General features: G+C 47.4%; 1 protein-coding gene and 1 pseudogene across 2 annotated transcripts in view; both read left to right on the top strand.

Annotated features, from left to right (window-relative positions):
* E2f7 (E2F transcription factor 7) overlaps nt 1-20,738 on the top strand; it is a 35,178-nt gene extending 14,440 nt beyond the window's left edge. For both annotated transcript variants that reach the window (XM_075954515.1, XM_075954513.1), the window contains exons 5-13: nt 1,988-2,278; nt 3,581-3,739; nt 5,112-5,246; nt 9,447-9,632; nt 10,132-10,201; nt 11,192-11,666; nt 13,005-13,266; nt 15,802-16,226; nt 18,010-20,738. In XM_075954515.1, coding sequence (XP_075810630.1) covers nt 1,988-2,278; nt 3,581-3,739; nt 5,112-5,246; nt 9,447-9,632; nt 10,132-10,201; nt 11,192-11,666; nt 13,005-13,266; nt 15,802-16,226; nt 18,010-18,180 — 2,174 coding nt within the window. In that variant the 3' untranslated portion in view covers nt 18,181-20,738. The remainder of the gene's footprint in view (nt 1-1,987; nt 2,279-3,580; nt 3,740-5,111; nt 5,247-9,446; nt 9,633-10,131; nt 10,202-11,191; nt 11,667-13,004; nt 13,267-15,801; nt 16,227-18,009) is intronic.
* LOC142839064 (U6 spliceosomal RNA) lies at nt 14,056-14,156 on the top strand (annotated as a pseudogene).
* Nucleotides 20,739-23,672: the final 2,934 nt, after the last annotated feature.

The following is a 23,672-nucleotide window of genomic DNA, read 5'->3' as shown; positions in this document are numbered from 1 at the left end:
GCCGCGAGTCGATTTAATAAGACCACCTCAGTACAAAAGCAAAAGAAGGCAGAATTCCAGGGAAAACCGTCCTCCCAGCAAGCCGCCGAGGAGCCCACAGGCTTGAGACCTGTGAGTGGAAATTCAGCCCAGCCCCTGTGAGTGGAAATTCAGCCCAGCCCCCTAAAGAGCGAAACTTGGGCATGATTGAAATGACAGTGATTAAGCTGGCAAGGGGCTGCCGCATTTGGCATTTGCCGAAACAGCCTACCAAGTGCACAGCTGCACGTTCTAACTTTCTCTCGAAGCAGTCCGAACCATCCTTCCTTTTCCCCGTCTTATGATGCCTGGCCACTAGGTGGAGACTAAACAGCTCACGATCAAGCACATAATAACACAGCAGGCAGGCATATGGCCAGCTCCGGGGTGTCTCGGTTGCATTCACATGACATTTCTAATGGGAAGGTTTATGGGATGGTACAGGCTACACAGGATGTGTTACTGTGTGGAAACAGACTAAAGAACCAGACCACTCTGGACAAGAGACTCCTGCCAGGACCTTCCAGCAGGCAGCTGACGCCAAGCCTGGGGTGGAGGACAGGCCAGTCTGGGTCATGAGTGGAATCGTTCTGATTGACCGTGAAATGCCTCCTCATGTGTGTGGTGAAGAGGAATCCACCTCTTCCTCAGTCTGGTGTTGTCTTTGTTATTTGGTGTCTTTGTTCTCTCTCAAGAACCCAAAGCTGCCCTCACTGAGTCTGTTTCTGGCAGATGCAACAAATGGAGCCTCTTTTTAGCCAGTCTGGGTTTTCTTCAAAGGCCTGAAGGCTTTAGTGTGGATCCTTAGACGAGAGCAAAGGGAACAGCAGTCCCGGGGCCCGTCACTCAGGAGAGTGAGTCATGGACCAGAGATGTTTAAAATCTGCCTCCACTGTGACTCTGTGTTGGCGGGGGTTTAGGTGGCTCCAAATCCTGCACGTATTTAGATAAAATTAACAACTGTTGAGGACCCTTTATGTCTGTGTTCAAACTTAATTACTTTGTAAGGGAAGTACTATACTGTGAAGAGGTTAGGTAGCTACTTGACTTATAAGGGATAGATTGAGGCAGCATACGTATTTTCAGACATTAGAAGAGAAGTCCAGCTTGGGGGCGCGCAGGGAAGGGAGCGGTGAATTCATTTTCATGGTTGGCCTGTACTGTGCTTTGCGCTTCCCTGCTGGCCAGCTTGTTAGCCAATGGTGAACGAGAACGCAAGGAGGGTTACTACAAGCCATGGCAAATAAAGGACTTGTGTTCTTCCGGCGACATGAGAAGGGGACTAAGCCCTTGAATCTGGAGTAGCCGGTTCAAAACCGGAGGCAATATTTACCATCCACTTTCCTTACCAGACTGCAGAGAGGGAGTATATTGTGTTATACCGTTCAAACCCCCAAGACAAGACAGTACTGTCTGGTGATGAGGTGAGAGTCTATTTTTTAGCTCTATGATTGTTAATCTTTGCTGTCAGTGTGCTGACAGGATTTAGGCTCATCACAGGGACACATCCTCTAGGTGAACCTACCAGGGTATCTCCAGAAAGATCTGCAAGGCCCGCCTAGAATGTGGCAGCACAGTCCCGTGGGGTAGGGTCCCTAACAGACTAAAATGAGAAGGCAGGTCAGCTTCGTCTCTTTCCGTTTCCTGACTATAGGTGCAGCCGCCGCCTCCCATCCCGGCACTGTGACCTCTTCACCATGCTGGGCTGCCTCCCTGAACAATGAGTCAGTATAAACCTTCCATTGCCTTCGTCAAATATTCTGTCTCGTCAGTGAGACAAGGAACTTATGCAAGTCCACCAACCAGTTAGGAGTGCAGGTGACTCGCAGCCAGCTGGTGTCCAGTAGGCATGGTTGCTAGACATTAACATCAGTCAAATAGTACACAGAACCTTTCCAGACCCTTCGGGAGTGGATACGCAGAAATGTCTACTTGTGTGACGTCATCTGCCTTCTCCTTTTGCCAACAGGTGTGGAGAGAAGACGCATCTATGACATCGTCAATGTGCTGGAGTCCCTGCATCTGGTCAGCCGGGTGGCGAAGAATCAGTACGGTTGGCACGGTCGACACAGCCTGCCCAGAACCCTGAGGACGCTGCAAAGACTGGGAGAGGAGCAGAAGTACGAAGAGCAGATGGCCTGCCTCCAGCAGAAGGAGCTGGACTTGGTGGATTATAGGTTCGGGGAGCGCAGGAAAGATGGCTCCCCGGATCCCCAAGATCAACACCTACTTGATTTTTCTGAGTCCGACTACCCTTCTTGTGAGTCCAGTATGAGTTCATGGAAAAGCAAAGGGAGTGATGGTCTCTGGAAACTGGGAACAGAGTCTCTTTTGACGGCGGGGTGGGGTGCACTCTTGCCCTGGCCGCCAGCTGAGCTGCCCGCTCCACCTCACTTGTGACAGTTCTTTCTCCTGGTCAGAATGTAGGAGCCATAGAGACTGATAACCACATACTGTTTGCCTTGAGACTTCACACTGAACGCAATTTCTTCTCAAAGCATTTTATTCAATTATTTTGTTTGAGTAGATTGCTAAGAAGAACAACCCCCATAGTTGAGTCTGTTATGTCTTCATTGTTCTTCCTTTACCCCAACTTCTCTGTCTCTTCTCGCTGAAGCATTGATACCCATCAGTCCCACATCCCCCTGTTTTGAGAATGGCACATACAGGCATCACTGACACGCTACCTTGCACTACTGGACGCTGGCGAAGGGTAGAATGGTTTTATTTAGCTCCACCCCATAAGGAAGTACTTACCCTATAACCAGAGGAGACAGTCATCTTATGGGGGTTCTGCCATCCACAGAAGCACACAGATAATCGGTGTCCTGTTTGTGTAAAGGCAGGCCCTACTGTTAGGGTGCCTTCTAGACATGGTGATGACAGAAAAATGGGGTTCTTGGGTTGGGAAGATAGCTGAGGACCTGAATTCAGATCCCCAGTACCAAGTAAAGTCAGGTACCTCTGGGGTGTGTCTATGACCCTAACACTAGGGAGCCAGAGGTAGTAGGATCCAAGGGGCTCCCTAAAGAGTCAGTGAGCTCCATGTTCTGTGGGAGACCCTGTCTCAACAAATTAAGTTGCAAAGCAGCTGTCGACCTTTGGGCTCCGCACGGATACGCAAATACCCGCTCCACGTGAGCATGTACACCCATCCACACGAACACGTACACACACAACACATAAATGGAGCTCTCGCTTTTGAGAGGAGAGTCGATGTTCTAAAAGCAGCTCCTGGTCCCTACCCCCATCCTTTTATCTGTCTGCGTTCATCTCTTCAGAGCTGCTTAAGGAAACCTGCCATGTGGCTTCTGTTACGTGATGTGAGCATGAACTATTAAGAGCAGTGGAAAATCACCGCCCTGTTATGAGATGTGGGGAGATCCTTCCGATTTCTTTACAGGCTTATTTTTGTGATGTGCTTCCAGTGGCTTCTGCCTGTTACCCGATGATCCCGCCAATGCTGGCGGAGTGAGGAGTGGCGGAGCTGGGGAACTGGTAGCAAAGTCTTTCTTGTGGCAAAGCCGCGTTTTGATGATTTCTATTCTCTTTCCCATTTTAGCATCTGCAAACAGTCGGAAAGATAAATCTCTCAGAATTATGAGCCAGAAGTTTGTCATGCTGTTCCTTGTCTCCAAAACCAAGATTGTTACCCTGGACGTAGCTGCCAAAATCCTCATAGAAGAAAGCCAAGACACCCCAGACCACAGTAAATTCAAAAGTAAGAGCTTTCACCTAATCCATGTATCAGCACAAAAGGGCCGGATTGCTGACACTGCTTCCTGCCTCTGAAATAAATATATCCAGAGAGGGTTTTTATTGACGGTGGTGGTTTTGGAGAAATGTAGCCCTTGTGCTCATAAAAGCCCTGCGTGCAGTAAACAGTCAATCAGCTAATAGAACCCCCACCAGATCCACGTCAAGCTCCTTTCCCTCCACGGTTATAGTGGACAGGGCGAATCGGAATGCTCCCCCGAGAGCCCGGGAGGGTGTGATCCATTAGCATTTCTCTTTGGTGATGCTACATCCGAGACAGAATGCCTGAGTCTTCTTTCCCCTTCTCTCCCCATCCCCCGCCTACTTCTCTGAAGGCTGGAGATGAAAGTTTTCTACAGGTAAGCACCCCAGAAATGGCCAGGGCTGGGGTGGGGGGCGGGAACAGTGCTGCTCCGGAGGAGAGAGCCTCTGGGTGTCGCGCCCACGTTTGAACCTTCCTTTCCCTTTGAGCTTAGCTGCAGGGTCCGTGCCCTGGTAAGGAGCCAGGGGCTTATCATTCTCCAGTAGTGTTTTGGTTTTGGCTGGAATAATAGCCATCCTGCGGGTGGAATGGTTCAGATAAAGCCCGACCCTGGCAGTAACCCAGACATCAAGTAGACATGTGACCCTCCCTTCAACTCTTGACTAGAAAAGCAGACAGGCCATCTTGTCCTGTTTTTTAACACACCATCTGAGTCGTGTGTCGCCCCCACCACACACACACACACACACACACACTTCATACATGCATTTTCCAAAGATTCTCCAATGTGCTTTCGATGCAGATCTCACCCATCAGGCCTCTCCGGCTTGGCCGGGGTTTCAGGTGAGCGCCTGCTGTCTTTCAAAACTGTACCCCATGACCTTGAATCTTCCGCATCCTGTGTACCAGGAGTGTGGCTTCACAGAGACCACGGGGAATCCCTGTCATTGTCACAGGTCAGCGCCTGTGAGGCGGGCGCCACCACCTCTTGCTGGGGGACAGGCGAGACAAGCTTTTGGTGGCCACATTCCAGAGTGATATTCACTAAGCCTTTCATCCCAGCCTGTCTCCCCCGGTGTTTTTGCTATCATGAAGCTCCCTGCCTGTCCGCAAAGGGCTCTTACACAAGCTGTGACGTTGTGGGAAGGAAAGGGCACATTGTCCTCCCCGGATACTGTGTGTCTGCATGTGCCTCGTGTGCATAGCTCTCCACTGATACCATGACAGCCGTCAATCTCATGTCACCTGTGCTCTGGAGGTTCACGTGGTAGCCAAGGAATGTTCCCTGTTATGTAAACTAAAATACAGTGGCATGGCACATGGCTTGACCTTAGCTGTGTTTTCTATCTTCAAGCAAAGGTACGGCGCCTCTATGACATAGCCAATGTCCTGACCAGCTTGGCTCTGATAAAGAAAGTGCACGTCACGGAAGAGCGAGGCCGTAAACCAGCCTTCAAGTGGATCGGGCCCGTGGACTTCAGCTCCATTGGTAAGGAGATGGGTTCTGCCGAGGACCTGCTGTGGAATTCCAGCAAAATCGACCTCTCCCCGCTCTCTATGTCACATTGAATGTTACACTAGTGACGTCGCTCTTGGACTCATAATTACTGTCCAGCAAATGTAGGTGCTGTTGCCTCATTCACATCAGGAAGGAAAATACTAGAAGACCACGGGTTTACGTAACTGCTAAAGTATACTCATTTGTGAACTTTTATTTTGTTCTGGAACTTTTCCCTGAAAAATTTGGGACTCCAAATTTAAAGAGACACTTCTGAACTTGGGTGATTTCTACATCTGCAAAATAAGCCACTGTTTTTCAGTAGCATTTAAAAACTACAATCAAAGCTGGCACAAGATAAGGTACCTTCTAAATCTGGTAGGGACATATCGGATGCCTTTTATGTCATTTAGTTAAATGGTTAAACATACCATAATTTTGCTAAACCATATCAAAGGAACAGTTAATATATGTGTGGCCAGGGACTGGATCTTCTGCGCAACGGACCTTACATGCAGCCACGGTGCCTGAGCACCAGCCGTTCAGATAATGTTTGAATTGCCCTTTCCGTGTTGGTATGGTGATACAAATTTGTGCCACATAACTAGCTAATAAAAGATACAGCTCTCTGCCTCCTGGTAACATATCAGTGCTGGAGGCAGGCTGCTTGTTCGTTCCGGCCACCCAGAACCGAAATAATCACACAGAAACTGTGTTATTTAAAACACTGCTTGGCCCATTAGCTCTTGCTTCTTATTGGCTAACTCTTACACCTTAATTTAACCCATCTTCGTTAATCTGTGTATCACCGCGTGGCTGGCTTACCGGCTAAAGTTTCCAGCATCTGTCCGTCTGTCCGGCGGGGAGTACGTGGCTTCTCTCTGACTCCGCCCTTCTTTCTCCCAGCATTCAGTGCAGTCCTCCCTGCCTAGCTTTGCTCCTCCCCACCCTGCCCTGCTATAGCTCAAAGCAGTTCTTTATTCATTAATGGTAATCACAGCATACAGAGGAGGGAAATCACACATCATATTAGGATCTAGATAAAAATCCCCTTAAAATCAAGTATAACTACTTCAAGCCAGCAAGAATTTACTGTGTAGACTGCAGGCCATTTACTATACTTAATGCCACGAGAGATTTAACTTTTGTGTGGAGTGGTCCCTGCCTATGTGAAAGAAAAGACCTCATGGTTTTTGTTGTTTCTGTGCCTTTGGCTTCTCTTCACCTGTGATACCCTCTCCTTATCAGCATTCAAAATAGTCGTGCCTTGCTTAGTGATAGGCTTGCATTCTGAGATACACGCCGCCGCCACCACCCAGCACCCCTTCGCATTTTTTTTTCAAATGTAGAATTAACATTTCTTTTCCTTTTAGGATTAAAACATCATGTACACGATTAGTCACCCATACCTGTGCAGATGAGTGCACCCGTGAGCACGGATGCCAGAAACATCGGAATCCTTGGAGCTGGGTGTTGGTGGCGCACGCCTTTAATTCCAGCATGGGGTGGGGGAGGGGGGGCAGAAGCAGGTGGATCTCTGTGAGTTCGAGGCCAGCCAGGGCTACACAGAGAAACCCTGTCTCAAAATAACAACAACAATAATAATAATAATAATGAGAAGGTTATTTCCAGGAAAGTAATCCTTGAAAAATGAGGCAGATATTTTACATATATAAAACAAGCAAAACCTGATTAAATTTGTCCCCACTGGACCAGCTTTATAGACTTAAAGAAAGGCCCTTGCTGCCAAGCCTGGTAATTTTGTCCGAGAATGCAGAGAACCCAAAACAGAAAGAATAACCACCTCCCCCAAGCTGCTCTCTGATCTCCAATGTGTGTGCGCGCGCACACACACACACACACACACAAAACTCTAAAATAAATGCAATAACATTTAAATGCCTAAAGTAGTCTTAACATTAGAAGCAAAGGATAAGTATATCTTGCGGATATAAAACATACTAGCAGAGCAGTTTTACAAAGAAGAAAAGGAATCAAACTTAATTGATGTAGCAAACCAAACCTCAAAGACATAAGGGAAGATGGACGGAAAAGAATGAACAAAATGATCAGTATGAACTATCTGTGATGGCAGAGAATGTGCACCGATTACCCTCCCCACCGTTAAAAGATAGAGCCTGCGCAGTGGCCACACTGACCCAATGATCAGATTTCCTCCGCCATAAGTAAGCAGGCATTCATATGACTGCATTCCAGAAGAGGAGGGACAGGAAAGAGCCTGAGAAATCAACACTGATGTGGAAACTGCCATAGAGTCCTCGGGTCTTGTGAAAGATACAGAAATCCAATCTCAAGAAGCACTCAAACACACACACAATCTAAGAGACCTGACAACAGAAAGTAACGGAGTAGCAAAAAAAAAAAATATACCCTGCAGTTAGAAACTGAAATAACGTCGTAAATGGTAAAAAGAAACAATGGGCTTTTAGTCATAAAAGGATCCATTCAAGGAGGAATTTAAATGGTGTTTTTGTATGCACTTAGCACTGAAGCACCCAAGTATATAAAGCCAACGCTCCTAGGTGTCAAAGGGGAGATGGGCTGTAATGTCACAGTGGTGACTGGCTTTCCACCTAACACTCGAGAGGTAGAGACAGGTGATCTCTATACTTTGAAGCTACCCTGGTCTACAAGGTGGGTTTCAGGCCAGCCAGTGCTACATTGAGAGACTGTCCATGAATGAATGAATATGAATGAATGAATGGTGGAGGCTTCGCTGCTCTTAGCATTGGGTGTGTCATCCAGATTTTAATTATCAATGAGGGAACATCCTTGTGAAAGTGTACCATTAGAGTAAATGTTAGATGAATACTGATGTCCCTGCCACTGTCCTGCCCTGCAAACTCTAGCTGCCTGCCACCCTGCCTTGGTCCTCCAGCTGCACCTCAGCTTGGGGAGACTCTCGGGTTCCTGCACCCCCTCCTAGAAACATCCTTCTGGTAGTAATTTCAGACAGTCTAAGCTTGCTTAATTTCACGTCTGCTCTAAGGGGTCGCCGTCTTCCCGCATCCCTTGCCTAGTGTCCTAAGAGCCACGGGTATATACATTCCTGTTCAGTGTTTTATTTGATTCAGGAGAGCGGGTAGCTATGACCCCTGGGACTGACTCGACCTATTTCCTCTTTTCGTCTTGTACTTCTGATTTTATAAAGGCAACATATATTGGGCTTTTGTTACATGACAGCGAAAGCCATCAAGTTTTATTTTTGGTTCAGTTTCAAAGTCGCATTAGGTCAAAGCGCATTTTCTAAAAGTCTAGCTGGACTTTTTCAGCGTGTCAAATCAGATTTATAATTAAAATCTGTACTCTCTGGGCGTATATAAGAAATGAGCACAAATAAACAAGGTGGGAATGACCGGCCAGACTGTGGGGATGGCTGCCTGAGCTACAGAAATGTCCATCTTTTTACATTGAAGCATAAAATGTCTCGCTGTTCATCAGCATGTCAGCCCTGATATCTGCTGACCTTATTCCTGTGGTCACTTGGTAACCAAGCCTCTACCTGTGCAAGAAAAAAAGTAATAAAGCAAAGTAGAAAAGTGGGACTCTCCTCTGCATTGCCCTGAAGCTTTGGAGTGAGAAGCTGATCTCGATTCATCCTGAAAGTGGATCTCAAACCACGCATGCGGAGCTGAACGTGGCCGGGTTTCCTTTGCTGTCGGACCCTAACCGAGCATGAAAATGCTGGGCCTGTTCTAATTCAAGTTGCAGAACATCTTGCTCCACTTCAGTTGCAGTTGGGATAATTTTAGGATGCATATAGGTTCGTTCTTACGTTATAGTTAGCCATTTTTTCTTTTCCAGTATATGGAAAGAAATTGGGGTTTGAGATAGCTCATAAAATTCCTTTGATGGTCTTAGGTTTTTTTTGTTGTTGCTGTTTATAGGATAACTATTTCAATTGTAAGTTTAAAGCAATCTCTTTACTTTTTATTTTTATTTCATGTGCTTTGGAGTTTTGCCTGCATGTATGTCTGTGTGGGGTGTCCAATCCTCTGGAACTGGACTTCCAGACAGTTGTGAGCTGCCCTGTGGGTGCTTGGAATCGAACCTGAGTTCTCCTGAAGGGCAGCCATCTCTCCCACCGCTCAAAACCATCCCTTAAAAAGGTGAAAATTACCCTAGACTGTAGCTGTGTAACAGCACTGCCGTCTGATTTTCTCCCCCTAGACGAAGAACTACTAGATGTCTCTGCCTCTGTCTTACCGGAATGGAAGAAAGAAACGTATGGCCAGATCCGAGTGTGCGCGAAACAGAGGCTGGCTCGGTACGGTTCCTTTAACACGGTTCAGACGTCTGAGAAGATAGAGAGGAAAGTGAGCTCGGAGCCCAGCAGCCCACAGGGAGGAAAACAAGGTACGGGCCCTTGCTCCACCTCTGGAGTCCGTGAGTTGCCATGGAAAAGCAGCCATGGTGATATGCAGGCATTTTTAAATGATCTCTCTAGACCATGCCGTTTTTCTCAACAGCCAACTCTTCTCTTGCCTGAAATCAAACAGTTACTGGCTGCAAAAGAGACGCTGACTTCACAGTGTGTGAGCATAGCCCCATGCCTGAAATTGATCCAGTCAGCCTTGATCAATTGGCTTGCTATGCTGGCCCCTTTGATATATCACAGAAGTTTATAACTTGGGAAACAACATTTGTTTTTCTCTCTTACTTATTCTTAATGAGACCTGAAATCACTGTTAATAGCTACGGTCTGAAAAGTGCCCTTTCTGAAACAAAGCCAGAGCAGATTTGGAGTGGTCTTCACAACCCCTCAGCCTGGAGGAACTGTGTTGTGTGTCTGTGTTGTGTGTGTCTGCACAGCGTGGCCCCACTGCATCTGTTAACCCTTCACGTTCCCTTGCAGGATCAGCCTATTCCCTAGAAATTGGAAGTCTGGCAGCCATCTACAGACAGAAAGTAGAAGACAAATCACAGTAAGTCACCTTTAAGAACCCAGTCACGGTCAGGTTGTGTTGCCGTTCCTGGTGAAGATGGAGAGGTTGACAGCCATGGCCAGCGGACACACTGACGGCTGATAGATTCACTCTGACTTTCAGAGCTCAGTTTCTCGCTTAGGGAGGCCGTGGTTGGAGAGAAGTACTCAACCTGCAAAACTGGCCCTGGGTGAAGAGGGTCTCAGTCATGTGTGCAGCCAAGCAGAAACCCACATCCTCTACTTTCCAGAGGTTAATCTAGTTCAAAACATGAACGAAACACATTCGCGTATTGTATAATACAATATCTATATATATATATATATATGGCCAAAACATTAAAATCTCATAACGGGGCTTAGTTTTGAATGAGGGCTGAGGGCTGCCTAAGCATCCGTTATTAGTACTGAGCAATCGGAGAGGAAAAAACAAAGTACCAACCCCGGTAGATACATGCACTTCCTCACCGCCCACTTTCTAGGTAAACTCAACCAGCTTTCCTTTACATCAGTCCGGCCCAGCCTCACTTCCACCCGTACTCCCTCGAGTAACCGGGAAGCTGGCCTTTGCCGTCAAACAGACCTGCAGTGAGGTCCAGCTTCACATCCTTAGAACCGGAGCAGGTGGATTAACTGAGCGTGGCCCGGGTTTTCCTCATCAGTAAGTGGGAACAGGAGTAGCTATGACTACAGTATGGTACCAAATGTCCGTCAGGGACCAAGTGCTTGATACTCGATAACCATGAGCTGTGGGAGAACCAGTGTCAGCCAGTGGTCGGTCATCTGAGAGCCCAACAGCTCTTCCCATGTTGGCCTCATGTTGTCCCTAGCCACCCATCAAGAGTTCCTTGGTCTGCCTCTGTGTGCCCAGGGAGGACATTTGAACATCGTCCGAGCAGTCTTGCCTCACTTCTGACTTGGACAGCAGTGAATCAGGGGCTGTGGTAGAACTCGGTGACTTGATGGTAATCATCTTTTCTCTTTATTACAGGGGGGAAGCCTTTGCCAGCAAGAGAGTGGTGCCTCCAGCAAACAGCTTGGACCCTGCCCTCCCCGCTGACTCGGAATACTGTGTCAAGTCTTTAGCCCACCCAGTATTTTCTGTTGCTCAGCCAGATTTGCAGGCTTCTTCCACGCAGAATGGCCTCCACGGACAAGCAGGTGGCCACATTCCTCCCGCCACCTCAGACGCAGAGAGCTTGAAGCCAGCTCTGCTCGCTGGCCAGCCCCTGGTCTACGTGCCCTCCTCGCTGTTCATGCTGTGTGGGAGCCTGCAGGAGGGACTGTCCCCAGAGCTGAGAGCAGAGGAGGATGGTGGCTCAGAAGTCCCAGCTGACCTGTCCTTGGCACCCTCGGCTCAGAAGCGCCTGTGTGAGGAGAGGAATCCCCACAAGGAGGATGAGCCTGCCGTGAAAAGGCAGAGTCAGGAATTTGAAGACAGCCCCTTATCCCTAGTCATGCCCAAGGTAAGGGATTGTGGGTAAATGTGTCTGGTGTCATCTCGTTGGCTCGGAGCTTAATGATGACAGATGCTCTGAGGCAGTAGACTCTGGACTAGAAGCATATTTCATGTGGTCCTCATGTATTTAATGAAGCTCCAGACTAGCTTTCCCAAAAAATCTTACCATAAGATAATACTATAAGAAAAGTAACTTTTGGGGCTGGAGAGATGGCTCAGAGGTTAAGAGCATTGCCTGCTCTTCCAAAGGTCCTGAGTTCAATTCCCAGCAACCATATGGTGGCTCACAACTATCTGTCTGGTGCCCTCTTCTGGCCTGCACGCATACATGGAAGGAATGCTGTATACATAATAAATAAATAAATAAATATTTTTAAAAAAAAAGAAAAGTAACTTTTATTTTAGCAAAATAAAAAAATCACGCTTCTTATGAAAAGCCAAAAAAGTATAGAGAAGAAAAAAGCTTGCTTGTTAGTACAGGGTAATAATCGTCGTTAGTGTGTTTGTATATTCCATCTCAGTGTTGTTTCATGAACAACAAAAAAAACAAGTTTGGAATCATTTGGGCCCTGGAAACAGTGGGGTGCCTGAATCGGGGATGTGAATGGCTCTGGAAAGCCGGCTCTGGGCTGGGTCAGTGCTCTGTGCTGCCCAGCGATCCTGGTTCCTTAGCTACGGAATGAAACAGACAAAAAGATGAGCCGTCTGTGTCCCCCTCCCCACAGTAGCCGCGCAGAAGTTAATGAGGTAGAACCAACCAGTGAGGCTGGGAGAACCAGAGCGTGTTCCTCTCAGCAGCGTGCTGTGGGTCAACGTGGCGCGCTGCGTGGAGATTACTCCATTAAGAGCCTTTCCCTTCTGCCTTTCTCCCGCCAAAGTGGTTTTTTTCTACTTTTATATATAGCTCAGCATTGCAGATTAGAAGTGTGAGAAGGAAATAGAGTTGGTAAGAATGGGAGGGAGATACCAGCAGGTATAGGAGAGAGTAGCCAAAATGCATCACGTACCTGCGTGAAATTGTCAAAGAAGTAACTTAACAAAAAGTAAATCAAATTTTAATTAGAGGCCCACGGTGATGGCGCACGCCTTTAATCCCAACACTCGGGAGGCAGAGGCAGGCGGATCTCTGTGAGTTCGAGGCCAGCCTGGTCTATAGAACTAGTTTCAGGATAGCTAGGGCTGTTACACAGAGAAACTCGGTCTCAAAAACCTGAGCCATTAATCCAACTGACACCTGGCTGTTTTCTCGTCTGTATGCTATCAATTTTAAGAGAACTCTTCTATCTAAAACTGACTCCTGGAATCCTGACTTGGCTTCTCTGCTTTCTGGTTTGGTCGTGCTTAGAGACCGTCAAACTCCACAGCCCTCGCCTCTCCTGTGGCCGCGGGAGACGGGAGATCTACGCCCCTGGAAGCCTCCGCCTGTGAAAAGGGTCAGCCCCCGGCGGATGAAGAAGTTTCAGGAAAGGCCGTGGCAAACTGCTGCTTCCTTGCTTCTGCATGTGGAAACCCTTCGAGAAATCCAGACGCAGAGAAGCCTTCAAACGGAAATGACGTCACCAAAGACCCCGCCCTGCTGCAGTATCTGTACGTGCAGTCTCCAGCAGGTAAGGGAAGCCCGTGCCGGTCACACCATGCGTTCCCATCTCTGCCCGTGTCACCAGACCAGGGAAAGTAGTAAATTGTCGGGCTGTGCGCATCTCACTCCCGGTCTCCACAAACAAAGGTCAAGGCTCCTGTCCTCTGTTCAACAACTACGGGGGTAATGGGATACATTTTAAATGCGTTACACTTTATCTGACGAAGAAACCGCCCACTTAAAAGACAAGTTTATTTTTTGATTCAAGCAAGTCTAGCACGGTTTTAGACTCATAGAATGAATGTGTCGGCGATTGTACACAGCCGGCATTCTGATTTTTCAGGGTCGAGCAATACTGAGTGCGTCACCGTGATCTACAGTAAGAGGACTTGACATTTAAAACCACTCCATGACCTACGTCAACTTAAAACAAGCACTCAGATAGTCTCGTTAGTAGAAGAATAGTAATAGCACCTGCTTCTCTGGAGTGCTGAGAAACTGAACTGGATCTAATAAATCTAAAGCACCTAGAGCGTGTCAGTACTGGCACTTACGAAGTGAGGCTCAGTAGATCATGTTGTTACTTCGAATAAACCGAATTAGAGCGAAAAGCTGGTCAGGTTTGTCCTATGTACGTCGTTATTCTTGATACAGAGATACTGTCTTAGCTACTTTTCTGTGTTAGAAGGGAATACTTGAGAACAGATTAAAGAAGGGAAGGTTTATTTTGGCGTGTGGTCTGGGAGGGCATGGCCAAAGGAGCACACAGCTGCTTACATTGTGTCTGCAGTCAAGACCCAGAGGGGTAATCGCTTTGGCAGTGTAGAATTGTGTACTACAATTAGAAGGATGCAGAGGCGATTAGCACAGCCCCTGTGCAAGGGTGACATGAACATCTGTGAAGCATCCCATATTAAAAATAAAATAAAAGGAGACCCGGGAGGGTGGGATGCTGTTGCCCACCAGCTTTCTAGCTTTCGTTCAGGCCAGGGCCTCAGCCAAGGGGCTGGCTCTGCCCACGTTTAGGGAGCATCTTCCCTCCTCGGTGGACCTCCAGTGCAGCAGCCTGACAGACGGTCAGGCATGTCTCTTAGACGATTCCCAATTCCGTCAAGTTGGTAACAATGATTGGCCACCAGGTTTCTGAGATGCCTTGGGTCCAGTCACGTGCTGGCTTCAGTCTGGTCTGCCAGGCAGAGGAGAAGGGTGTTTCTTCATCTGCCATGTCCTCAGCTTGCATTGTTGCCTCTGGGACATCTCAGTGTTGAGAACACTTTAATATGGAAGCACAGACTCGTCCACTGTAGAACTGAAATCATAGCACAATATGGAACTTTTCTTTGGTTGGTTTCTTTGGCTTTTTTTTTTTAAAAAACTATTTCTCAACCATAAGCCATTATTAGGCGATTGAAGGAAACACATGAACTCCTCAGAATGTCTCAAAGCAGACAACTTAGTACATGGGCATACAAAGAAACAATTCCAGTAAGATTAAAGTAAAAAGTCAATTTTTTAGTTATCTACACTAATAAGAAGACCCAGTAACAACTGGGCAGTGGTGGCACACATCTGTAATCCTAGCAGTAGGGTGGCTGAGTCAGGCAGATCTCTGAGTTTGACGCCAGCCTGGTCTGCAGAGTGAGGTCCAGGACAGTCAGGGCTACACAGAGAAATGACATCTAGCGGCAAGTCCAGAACGCCGCACACTTCCAAAGCTGTGATTGTTAAACATAATAATAAGACCTTCAGTCTAGAGTCCCAGTGTGAGGTAGCCGTGTCAGCTCAGATCCAGGTCTTCTTGAGTGTGGCACTTTCTCAAGAGAGCTATCTCTCCAGGCCCCACTGTACTTTTCAGTATTGCCAAAGTATCATTCAGACACTTAGGAATTCTTGCTTGCGATCACTGAGGGAAATAGAAATTTTTGGCTAGAAGTTCATAGCAATCAAAGTAGAGGTTTTCGTACCGAAATTTTATTTTCCCCTTCATTTTGGATTCGGTGCAGTCCCTACTAAAACCCCTCCACAGGAGGAGGAGGCGGTTCAGTAAAGTGTTTATTGAGTCAGCATGAAGACCCGGTTCAAATCCCCAGAGCCCACGCAACACTGGGCACGGTGGTACATATCTCCATATTTCCTGCGTTCCTGTGGAGAAATGGGAAACTGAGGCAGGAGAATCCTTAGAAGCTCTCAGGACAGCTAGCCTGGTCTGTGCGATGGTAAACAAGAGAATAGAAGGTGGATCCAGCCCCCAAAGTTTTCCTCTTATCACCACGCCCACCCACATTCACACACAAATGCATGCATCCCCAGAGAAAGAAATTAAAGAGTTCTCCGTGGGCATTGGCCATAAGACCCTGCAGGTAAAGGCTGACATGCAGTCTTGTCACCACTGTGATGTAGCTGTGTCAGCTGGAAGAGCACAGCCAATATGCTCACCCTCGCCAGAGAGAAGGTTCCATCATGTGTTGATCTATTAAGAACTCCGCTGGAGGAGCCATGAGGGACGTGAACATGAAGGGGATCTTGTCCTGTGATTTTTCACCTGGTTCTCCTTCTGTTTCAGGGTTAAACGGCTTCAACATGCTCTTACCAGGCAATCAGACCCCCCATGCTGTGGGGCCGTCACCGTCGGGTCAGCTGCCATCCTTCGGCGTTCCTTGCATGTTCTTGCCATCTCCGGGTTTGGCCCCCTTCCCAGTTCTCTATTCTCCGGCTATACCCGCGCCCATTTCTTCAGCTCCCGCCACTCTCCCAAACACCGGACCCATGAATTTCGGCTTGTCCACCCTGGGATCCACAGCGCACCTTCTCCTCAGCCCTGCAGCCATGGTCAGCCCGACGACGCCCACCATCCCTTCCTCAGATTCTCAGCTTCAGTGTCAGCCCTCCCTCAACCTGAGCCCAGGGATGCCAGGCTCACACGGCATCATCCATCCCGAGTCCCCCAGTTACAGGAGACATCCGGTGTCAATGGTAAAAGTAGAACAGGTAAGACCCGAGGCTTGGTCACTCCATGATGGGGTATGCCGACATATAGTTAGCTTTCTTCTCAGTCACTTGACCGACACAGAGGTATTACCTCAGGTCCTGCCTGGTTTTCAGTGGAAACTGTGTTATCTGCTTCTTCCACAGAGCTCTGGGATCCAAGGCAAGAGGTGTCATACTTTAAGACAAATCTTTCCAGTTTGCTGAGGGTAGAAGGAATGTTATTAGGCGTAGTTATAATTGATCTCTGCACTCGGACAGTCTCCTGACCAGGCATTCATCTCTTCAGGCTGTTTGAGGAGACCATCCTAACTTTAATGATACGGCTGTAGGACAGTCTGGGAGCTTGGGTTGCACACACTCCTGAAAACACACACGGACAATCACTGCCCCTGTGTTTGTCTCACAGATTCTTTTGTAGTCAAGCCAGTAAAACCTCTTCCATTCTTGTGACACTGTGTTCAGAGTCACTCATTCCTCTCAAGAAACGTTATTATGTGTGACTAAAAGTCGTTGGAGGTAGGTTATTCAGAGGTTCAGAAGTCTGCTGTATATTTAAATAGTCACATTAGTTTTCTGACTCGATTTTGTTTTGGTTCAGTTTTTTTGCAGAGCTGAAAGTCAAGCCTTGGGCCACACATAAACTAAACAAATGTTCTGCCACTGATCCACACCCCGTGCCCAACATACGCTTTTTCAGAAAATAACGTTTTTATTAAATCTTTGAGGATTTCCCTGCAGTATTTGGATGATATTCATCCCCTTCCATCCCCGTCCAGCTTGGTTTTCTCCTCCTCTGTCTTTCTAAGCTCCCTGAGTCCACTTTGTGTTGGCCAGCCCTTCCTGGGCATGGGGCCTGCCCCAGAGTGTGGTCAGTGTGGTAAGTGTGGCTGGTGTCACTGCATCGAAGAGCACCGCCCCTCCCTCTCACAGCAGCTGACCGAGGCCAGGAGCTCCTCAACTAGGGCCTCTATCTCCTTAACCGTTGTTACATGTATGTTACATGTTCCTAAATATGTATATGAAGTTTGCTCAGCCCTTATCATGGCGTTTGTGTGTATAATTTCAGGGCTGACCACTTGGTACTGCATAACCGATTTGGGTGCTCTTCCCTGAGAAACACAATTTTTCCCACTCCCCTCCTCCGTAGTTACCTATAGTTCTGTGTTGTGGGCCCCCTGAGACAAATGTTGGTCTGACTTGAGTTTACATATAGCTCTGTGTGCTATCAAATATACCATCTGTCTGTCAGCACAGCGCCTTTTGAGAGCTAGTTACGGGCCAGGCAGTGATCCGGGCAGTGCCAGTAGAGAATCAGCAGGATCATGCTCGCTTCCACTGTAGGGCACACAGAGAGAGGATGACTGTGAGCAGAAGGGACCACAGACACACAGCGTGTTTGCTTTGCATCTTCTAACGTACTCTACCAAGATTTTCTCACTTAGTTCTTCTAGCCCTATGAAGTTGCTATTCATCTCTGATGGAGATGCAGACACTGAGGGACACAGAGGTGAAGTAATTTAATTTGTCCAGCATCACACAACTAAGTGATGGCAGAGCCCAGGGCCTGGCTCCAGACCTCGGCCACATCAGTACCATTTTTGGTAGGCTGTGCTTTTCTGTATCTGAGATACTCACGCATTGTGCTCAGGGTTGGGTGGTGGGAAGCCCTTAGTGGGAAAGCCGAGCACAAGGGACAGGCAATCTGGTGACACCTAGCAGGAAGAGATTCCCATCTTGGAGCTTGAAACATCTTTTCACTTCTGCTTTTGCTCTTTCTGTCCAGTCTCCTGCACCAGCGACTCCCAAGAGCATCCACCGAAGACACCGGGAGACATTTTTCAAGACTCCCGGCAGCCTTGGAGACCCTGTTTTTAGGAGAAGAGAAAGGAACCAATCCCGAAACACTAGCTCGGCCCAGAGACGACTCGAAATCTCAAGCAGTGGGCCTGACTAACCTGCTGCTTCAGTGGGTGGGGTGGCCTCGGCCCCTGAAGTTTCCCGCGCCCCAGACAATGTCCGAAATGGAACACACACAGGCTGTCCAGGTCCTCAGCCTGTGTGCTTCCTCTCTGGCATCCACTGGTTCTGCTAACTTCCCAATATCACAACTCACCTATTTGCCTGAAAGTAATTGTTACTAATTATGCATCTAACACCAGCTAGAGCTCGGGCTCCGCCTGTCACAGCGGCAGGACCGGCCGACTGGTGTGGTCTGCTTCGAGAATCATCCGAGTGCTGGAAGTCATTCCTGACAGGCTGCTGGAGCCTTGCAGTTTTTCTGAAGTGGGGGGGCTGTCTAGCACTTAACCGGGGCAAGCGTTGGCGATGTGTGTCTCATTGCCCTGAGTGAGTCTGTAGTGAGAACTTTCTCTGCAGCCTAAAACACACTACTGCGTGCTCAGGCTCCGGGGAGCCACCTTCAGTGACGAATCTTACGGTGTTATTTATTTTGTTTCTGAAGTGGGACTTCCTGCACAAAGTTTACAACATCGGTCTAACACATATTTTTTTTTTCAGGGTATCGCGACTTGAATGTTTAAGACTTTTTTTTTGTATAATTTGCCCTGCACTTATTCTACAACTTATTAATAATGTGGATAAATGTATATACGTGACAGATGTCAAGACCAAAATAACTGTGAATGCTCCTCCACCTAGCTATTGATGGATGGACTGCGCTCAGCCCGTCTGGGGACACGGGAGCCAAAATCGAAGTCTAGGTGCCTTGTGACTTGTTTCTCTGGTAACCATGAATAGTGAGGTTTTACTGTTTGTTTAAAACAAAGCCGAACCTACTGTGCTCAGCTTCCTTTGCTCCATTCCATGCCCTGTGGTTTTTAAGTTGAACGTTCACTGTCCAGGGTCATGTATGTGCCTTCTTATGGTGGCCATTTATAGTCAGCTGAATCAGGGTGACAGGAAGGAACGGAGGAGACTGGAACCAGGCGAGAGTGTTGGTTGAATTATGAAGCATATTGATAACAGAAACATAAAGAGCAATAGCTAAGTCTTTTGTTTTTCATTTACTGATTTTCCTCAGATTTGGAGGGAGATGAGGGAAAATGGGCACATTCTGCCCATTTCCAAGAGTGTCCGTAAGTTCTGTGGCCCAGAAAAGGAACGATGGGCACAGGGGTTGGCTGTGCTAACAGGTACAGTCCCAGAAGCTGTTGTGCGCCTCCCTTTGTGAGCCACTTTGCTTTAGGGTTCCACATTGATTGGTGTTTTTACCTCAGTCTTCTCTCTTCAGAGTAAACCTCCTGTTCTTTTCCACTCCCTTTTCCCTCTTTTCTTCGTCCTCTCTTGAAACTTAGAGCCTTGCTATAAGGCTGCTTTTTCTCTGTATTTTTTGTGCCCTGTGAAATACCATATAAAAGTATAAAAAATATTAATTTAAGAGACTCTGGGAGCCTGAACAACACAGTTTTATGTCAAGTACAGGACATCTGTGGTCTTACTACCCCAACAACAGCTTTGGAAAACGGGAAATGAGTGGCCAGGTGTAACACATTCGCTACTTATCCAATTTTTTTTTTTGTCAACACTAAGCTTCTAAAGTTGTAAAATGGCATTACTCCCCTTTTTAAAAGTTGGTTTTTCCTTGAGTTAGGTGAGAACTGCATGGTAGTGATGACTGAAACCACACCGCTGGTTCCTTTCCGGAACAGGGGAATCACCCTTTCTCAGATAATCGAACATGCAGCCAGTGGGTCCGCCGAAGCCTCTGGCATGTAAAACCTGCCCCAAAGCATTTTCATCAAGACGTCCGCATCTCCGTCGAAACACAAACCTCTTCCCTTGTTCCTGGACAATGTTCATTTATTTTTCACTATGTGCTGTTCTTTACTATTAGAGTTTTTACTGTTTGCAAATTGACCACATTAACCTCAGAGAATTTGTAATTCTTGAGAGGGTGTTGAGAAGCAATGTCATCAGTGAAAGACAAAGTTACTTCTATGCGAGGGTCCCGCATGCTCTGGCTTTTGACTCATCCAGAAGGCCTGGTACCCTTTGCGGCTGCCCGGCTGGACTTGAGTACCTGGGGCGGAGAAGCAGTGGCAATCTAGAGTCTGTCATAGTCTAATTTAGGGCAAGAAGAAATAAACTGTTAGCGATCCTGCAGAGGACATGAGCTCTGAGTCAGCACGGAGGGGGTGCGCGGCCTCCAATGATGCTGTCCAGGGTTTGCGAAACCCTTGCATTCTGGTACAAGAGTTGGGGGGTATAACTTTTATACTTGAACCTACCTACCAAGTTTACATTGCTCAATGTAAGGTGCTATTTCTGTATTTAAATAACGTTAATATAAGGCTGCTTCCTGCTTACCTTACCACACTGCTAGGTTCTTGTAGGTGTTAATATCATTGCTGCTTACCGCTCGGTTGCCATGGTTTTTGGCTCTGCTCTTTCCTGGTGGCTGTGTTATCTGTAGCCATCCGCTTGTAACTTTCCTACATGTAAACCAGTCTTTCCTTTTAGAAAAATACTAAGCTTTATAAAGTAGCAATGATAATAAAGGCATTTAGTAAGAAATGTTATATTACTCTTTTAAACGTTTTCATTTATTTTGCGTGTGTGTTGGCGGTGGTATGCCATGGCACGTGGGTGGCGGTCGGGCGACAACTTGTAGGAGTCAGTTAACACCTCAATTGCAGGTCCTGGTTGGGCTCACTGGCAAGCCCCTTTGCCTGCTGAGACATCCCACAGGCCCTGGGTATTTCCTGGTGGGTTTTCTCTGCAGAAATTGCTAACAGTAGCTGTTACAGCCACATGGATGCTTCCTGTGGCTCTCACACACCAGAGATAGCTGCATCGGGCTGACCTGAGAGCTTGGGAGGGTTAGGACCATGCTGTTGGCCTTGCGTCGGCTCTGTCCAGCTGGAAGTTTAGAGCCTCCAGACTGGACTGACATTCAGCAGCCACCAACGAGACCACCTCCCCAGCTCCTCGCGTCCCTGAGGTTAAGGACTTGCGGCCCCAAAGTCCGTTATTCACATGGATGCTGCTCAGCTCTAGACTGGCAGGGTAAGGTCCATGGTGCCGGGGTATCACCTCCGCCGCCACGTAGTTAGGGGGAGCAGGCAGATACTTGAGCTGGTGAGATGGTATGAAAGACGATGGCTCACGAAAGGAGTGGCACTGTTAGGAGGTGTGGCCTTGTTGGAGTCCGGTGTGGTCTTCTTGGAGGAAGTGTCACCGGGGAGGCGGGTTTTGAGGTCTCACGTATGCTCAAAATACCACCAGTGTCTCAATCCACTTCCTGTTGCCTGCAAGCCGAGATGTAGGACATTCAGCTCCCTCTCCAGCTCCATGCCTGCCTGCATGCCACCGTGTCCTACCATGATGATAATGGGATAAACTTCTGACACTAAGCCACCCAATGGAATGTTTTCCTTTATACGAGTTGTCATGGTCATGGTGTGCCTTCACATCAATAGAAATTCTAACTAAGAAAGCTGGTTTACACAGAGATGGCTTGTGTCTGAACAGCTATAACACAGGCAATATATTTTCCTCCAGCCGCTGTTCCTCCTTCAGGGTTTCCACATAAACAAGCCCCAGGCCGACCATATCCCCTTCACCCACAGCCAGTGTCCTTTCTCCTGACTAAGAAGGCCCAACCGAACTCTACCCTGGTCCACCCATCTCCCCAGGCAAGTGAGTCACCGGCATCAGCGTTCCGCTTCAGGAAGGGCTGGAGGCCAGCAACAGGGAACACCTCCCTCATTCCCTGTAGGCAAGGAGACCTGTGCGACTCTGATGCCCTCACCGAATCTATTTCCAGTTCTGCATCCTCAGGCTTTTCACAACCTTGAGGGTGAGGGGACTCAATAGATGTGGAATTTGTTTTTTGCAAAACCTCCATCGGTTCTGCAGAGCCCAGCACCTGATGAAAGAGTATTTGCTGTAATTGGTGCTCTAGCTAGAATTTACAATTTAATATTCTATCACAATGTCCTCCTGTTGTCCAGGAGGCCCACGTCGGTAGATGGTCACTGAGGTTTAATATTTCATACTTAAAAAATGGTTCTGGTGGGTAATTTGTGTGGGTGTTAAGTTCGGATTGATTCTGTGTCTTTTCTGGCCTGAATGCTTCCAAACTTAGGAAATCATACCAAAAACTAAAATGGTTTCCATTCTCCCACATGGAAGTCTATAACTCTGTGCAGCCCACTAGCAACCCCTCATCTCAGTGGCTCTTGTAAGCCAGTGTTCCGGTATTAATAGGTGTTAAGAGTCGAAAGTGGAAAACATTAATCAATTAATCAGACAGTGTCTGGGGAGGGGGTGCACTCCTCGTGTGTGCCTACAGAAATAGGGGGCAGGGACAGGTGTCAACATCTGCTGTCCTTCCTCTATCACTTCTGTGTTTTTTTAATATTTATTTATTTATTATGTATACAATATTCTGTCTGTGTGTATGTCTGCAGGCCAGAAGAGGGCACCAGACCCCATTACAGATGGTTGTGAGCCACCATGTGGTTGCTGGGGATTGAACTCAGGACCTTTGGAAGAGCAGGCAATGCTCTTAACCTCTGAGCCATCTCTCCAGCCCTCACTTCTGTGTTTTTGAGGAGGTGTTTCTCAGCCTTCACAGTCCACTGTAGGCAGAGACTGCTTGTTCGTTTCCCGGCCACCCAGACCCAAAATAATCACAGGAACTGTATTAATTACAACCCCGCTTGGCCAATAGCTTAGGCTTCTTATGAACTAACTCTTACATCTTAACCCATTTCTATTCATCTATGTAGTGCCACGTGGCTGTGGCCTATGGTACGGTTCCATCCGGCGGCTACCTGGTGTCTCCCCGACTCTGCCTTCTTTCTTCGGGCATTTAGTTTAGTTTTTCTGCCTAGGTCTATTTTGCCCTGTCACAGGCCAAAGCGGTTTTTTTATTAACCAATGGTAATAAAACATATTCACAGCATCCAGAGGAAAATTCCACACAGCCCACCTGTCTCTGCCATCCCTCCTCCGGCTCTGGATTACAGATGTACGCTATGTGGGTGCCGGGGATTTGAACTCCTGTCCTCATGCTTGCCTGCCAAGCACTTTACCCACTGAGCCACCGCCCTAGCTTCACAGTTCACCGCAAGATTACAGACTTCAGTTAGTGAGTGTATTTGACTTAAAAACTGACTTGAATATGAAAATGTTCTCGCGTTTTATAAGACACTATTCAGAAAAGCAATGAATCGATGCCCCCAAGCCCTCTAAAGCTAACTTAATACTTAATTCCTAAGGGTAGAGGTCATATGTGACTTTTATTTTTATGCCTTATGATTGCCTCAAAGGCATATCTCCGAAACACTGGAGTAACGGTGTTTCCATAAAAGTTATATTAAAAAAAAATTAAAGCTTCAGAGGACTATTTCATTATATGGTTTTAGTAGCAACAATTACCTCAAAACTATCACGAGGCATTTTCATTTTAATTTAGAAGAA

Source organism: Microtus pennsylvanicus, chromosome 20, assembly GCF_037038515.1.
Source record: "Microtus pennsylvanicus isolate mMicPen1 chromosome 20, mMicPen1.hap1, whole genome shotgun sequence".
Lineage (NCBI taxonomy): Eukaryota > Metazoa > Chordata > Mammalia > Rodentia > Cricetidae > Microtus > Microtus pennsylvanicus.
Note: the sequence above shows the minus strand (reverse complement) of the source record. Positions and strands in the feature narration are given on the sequence as shown.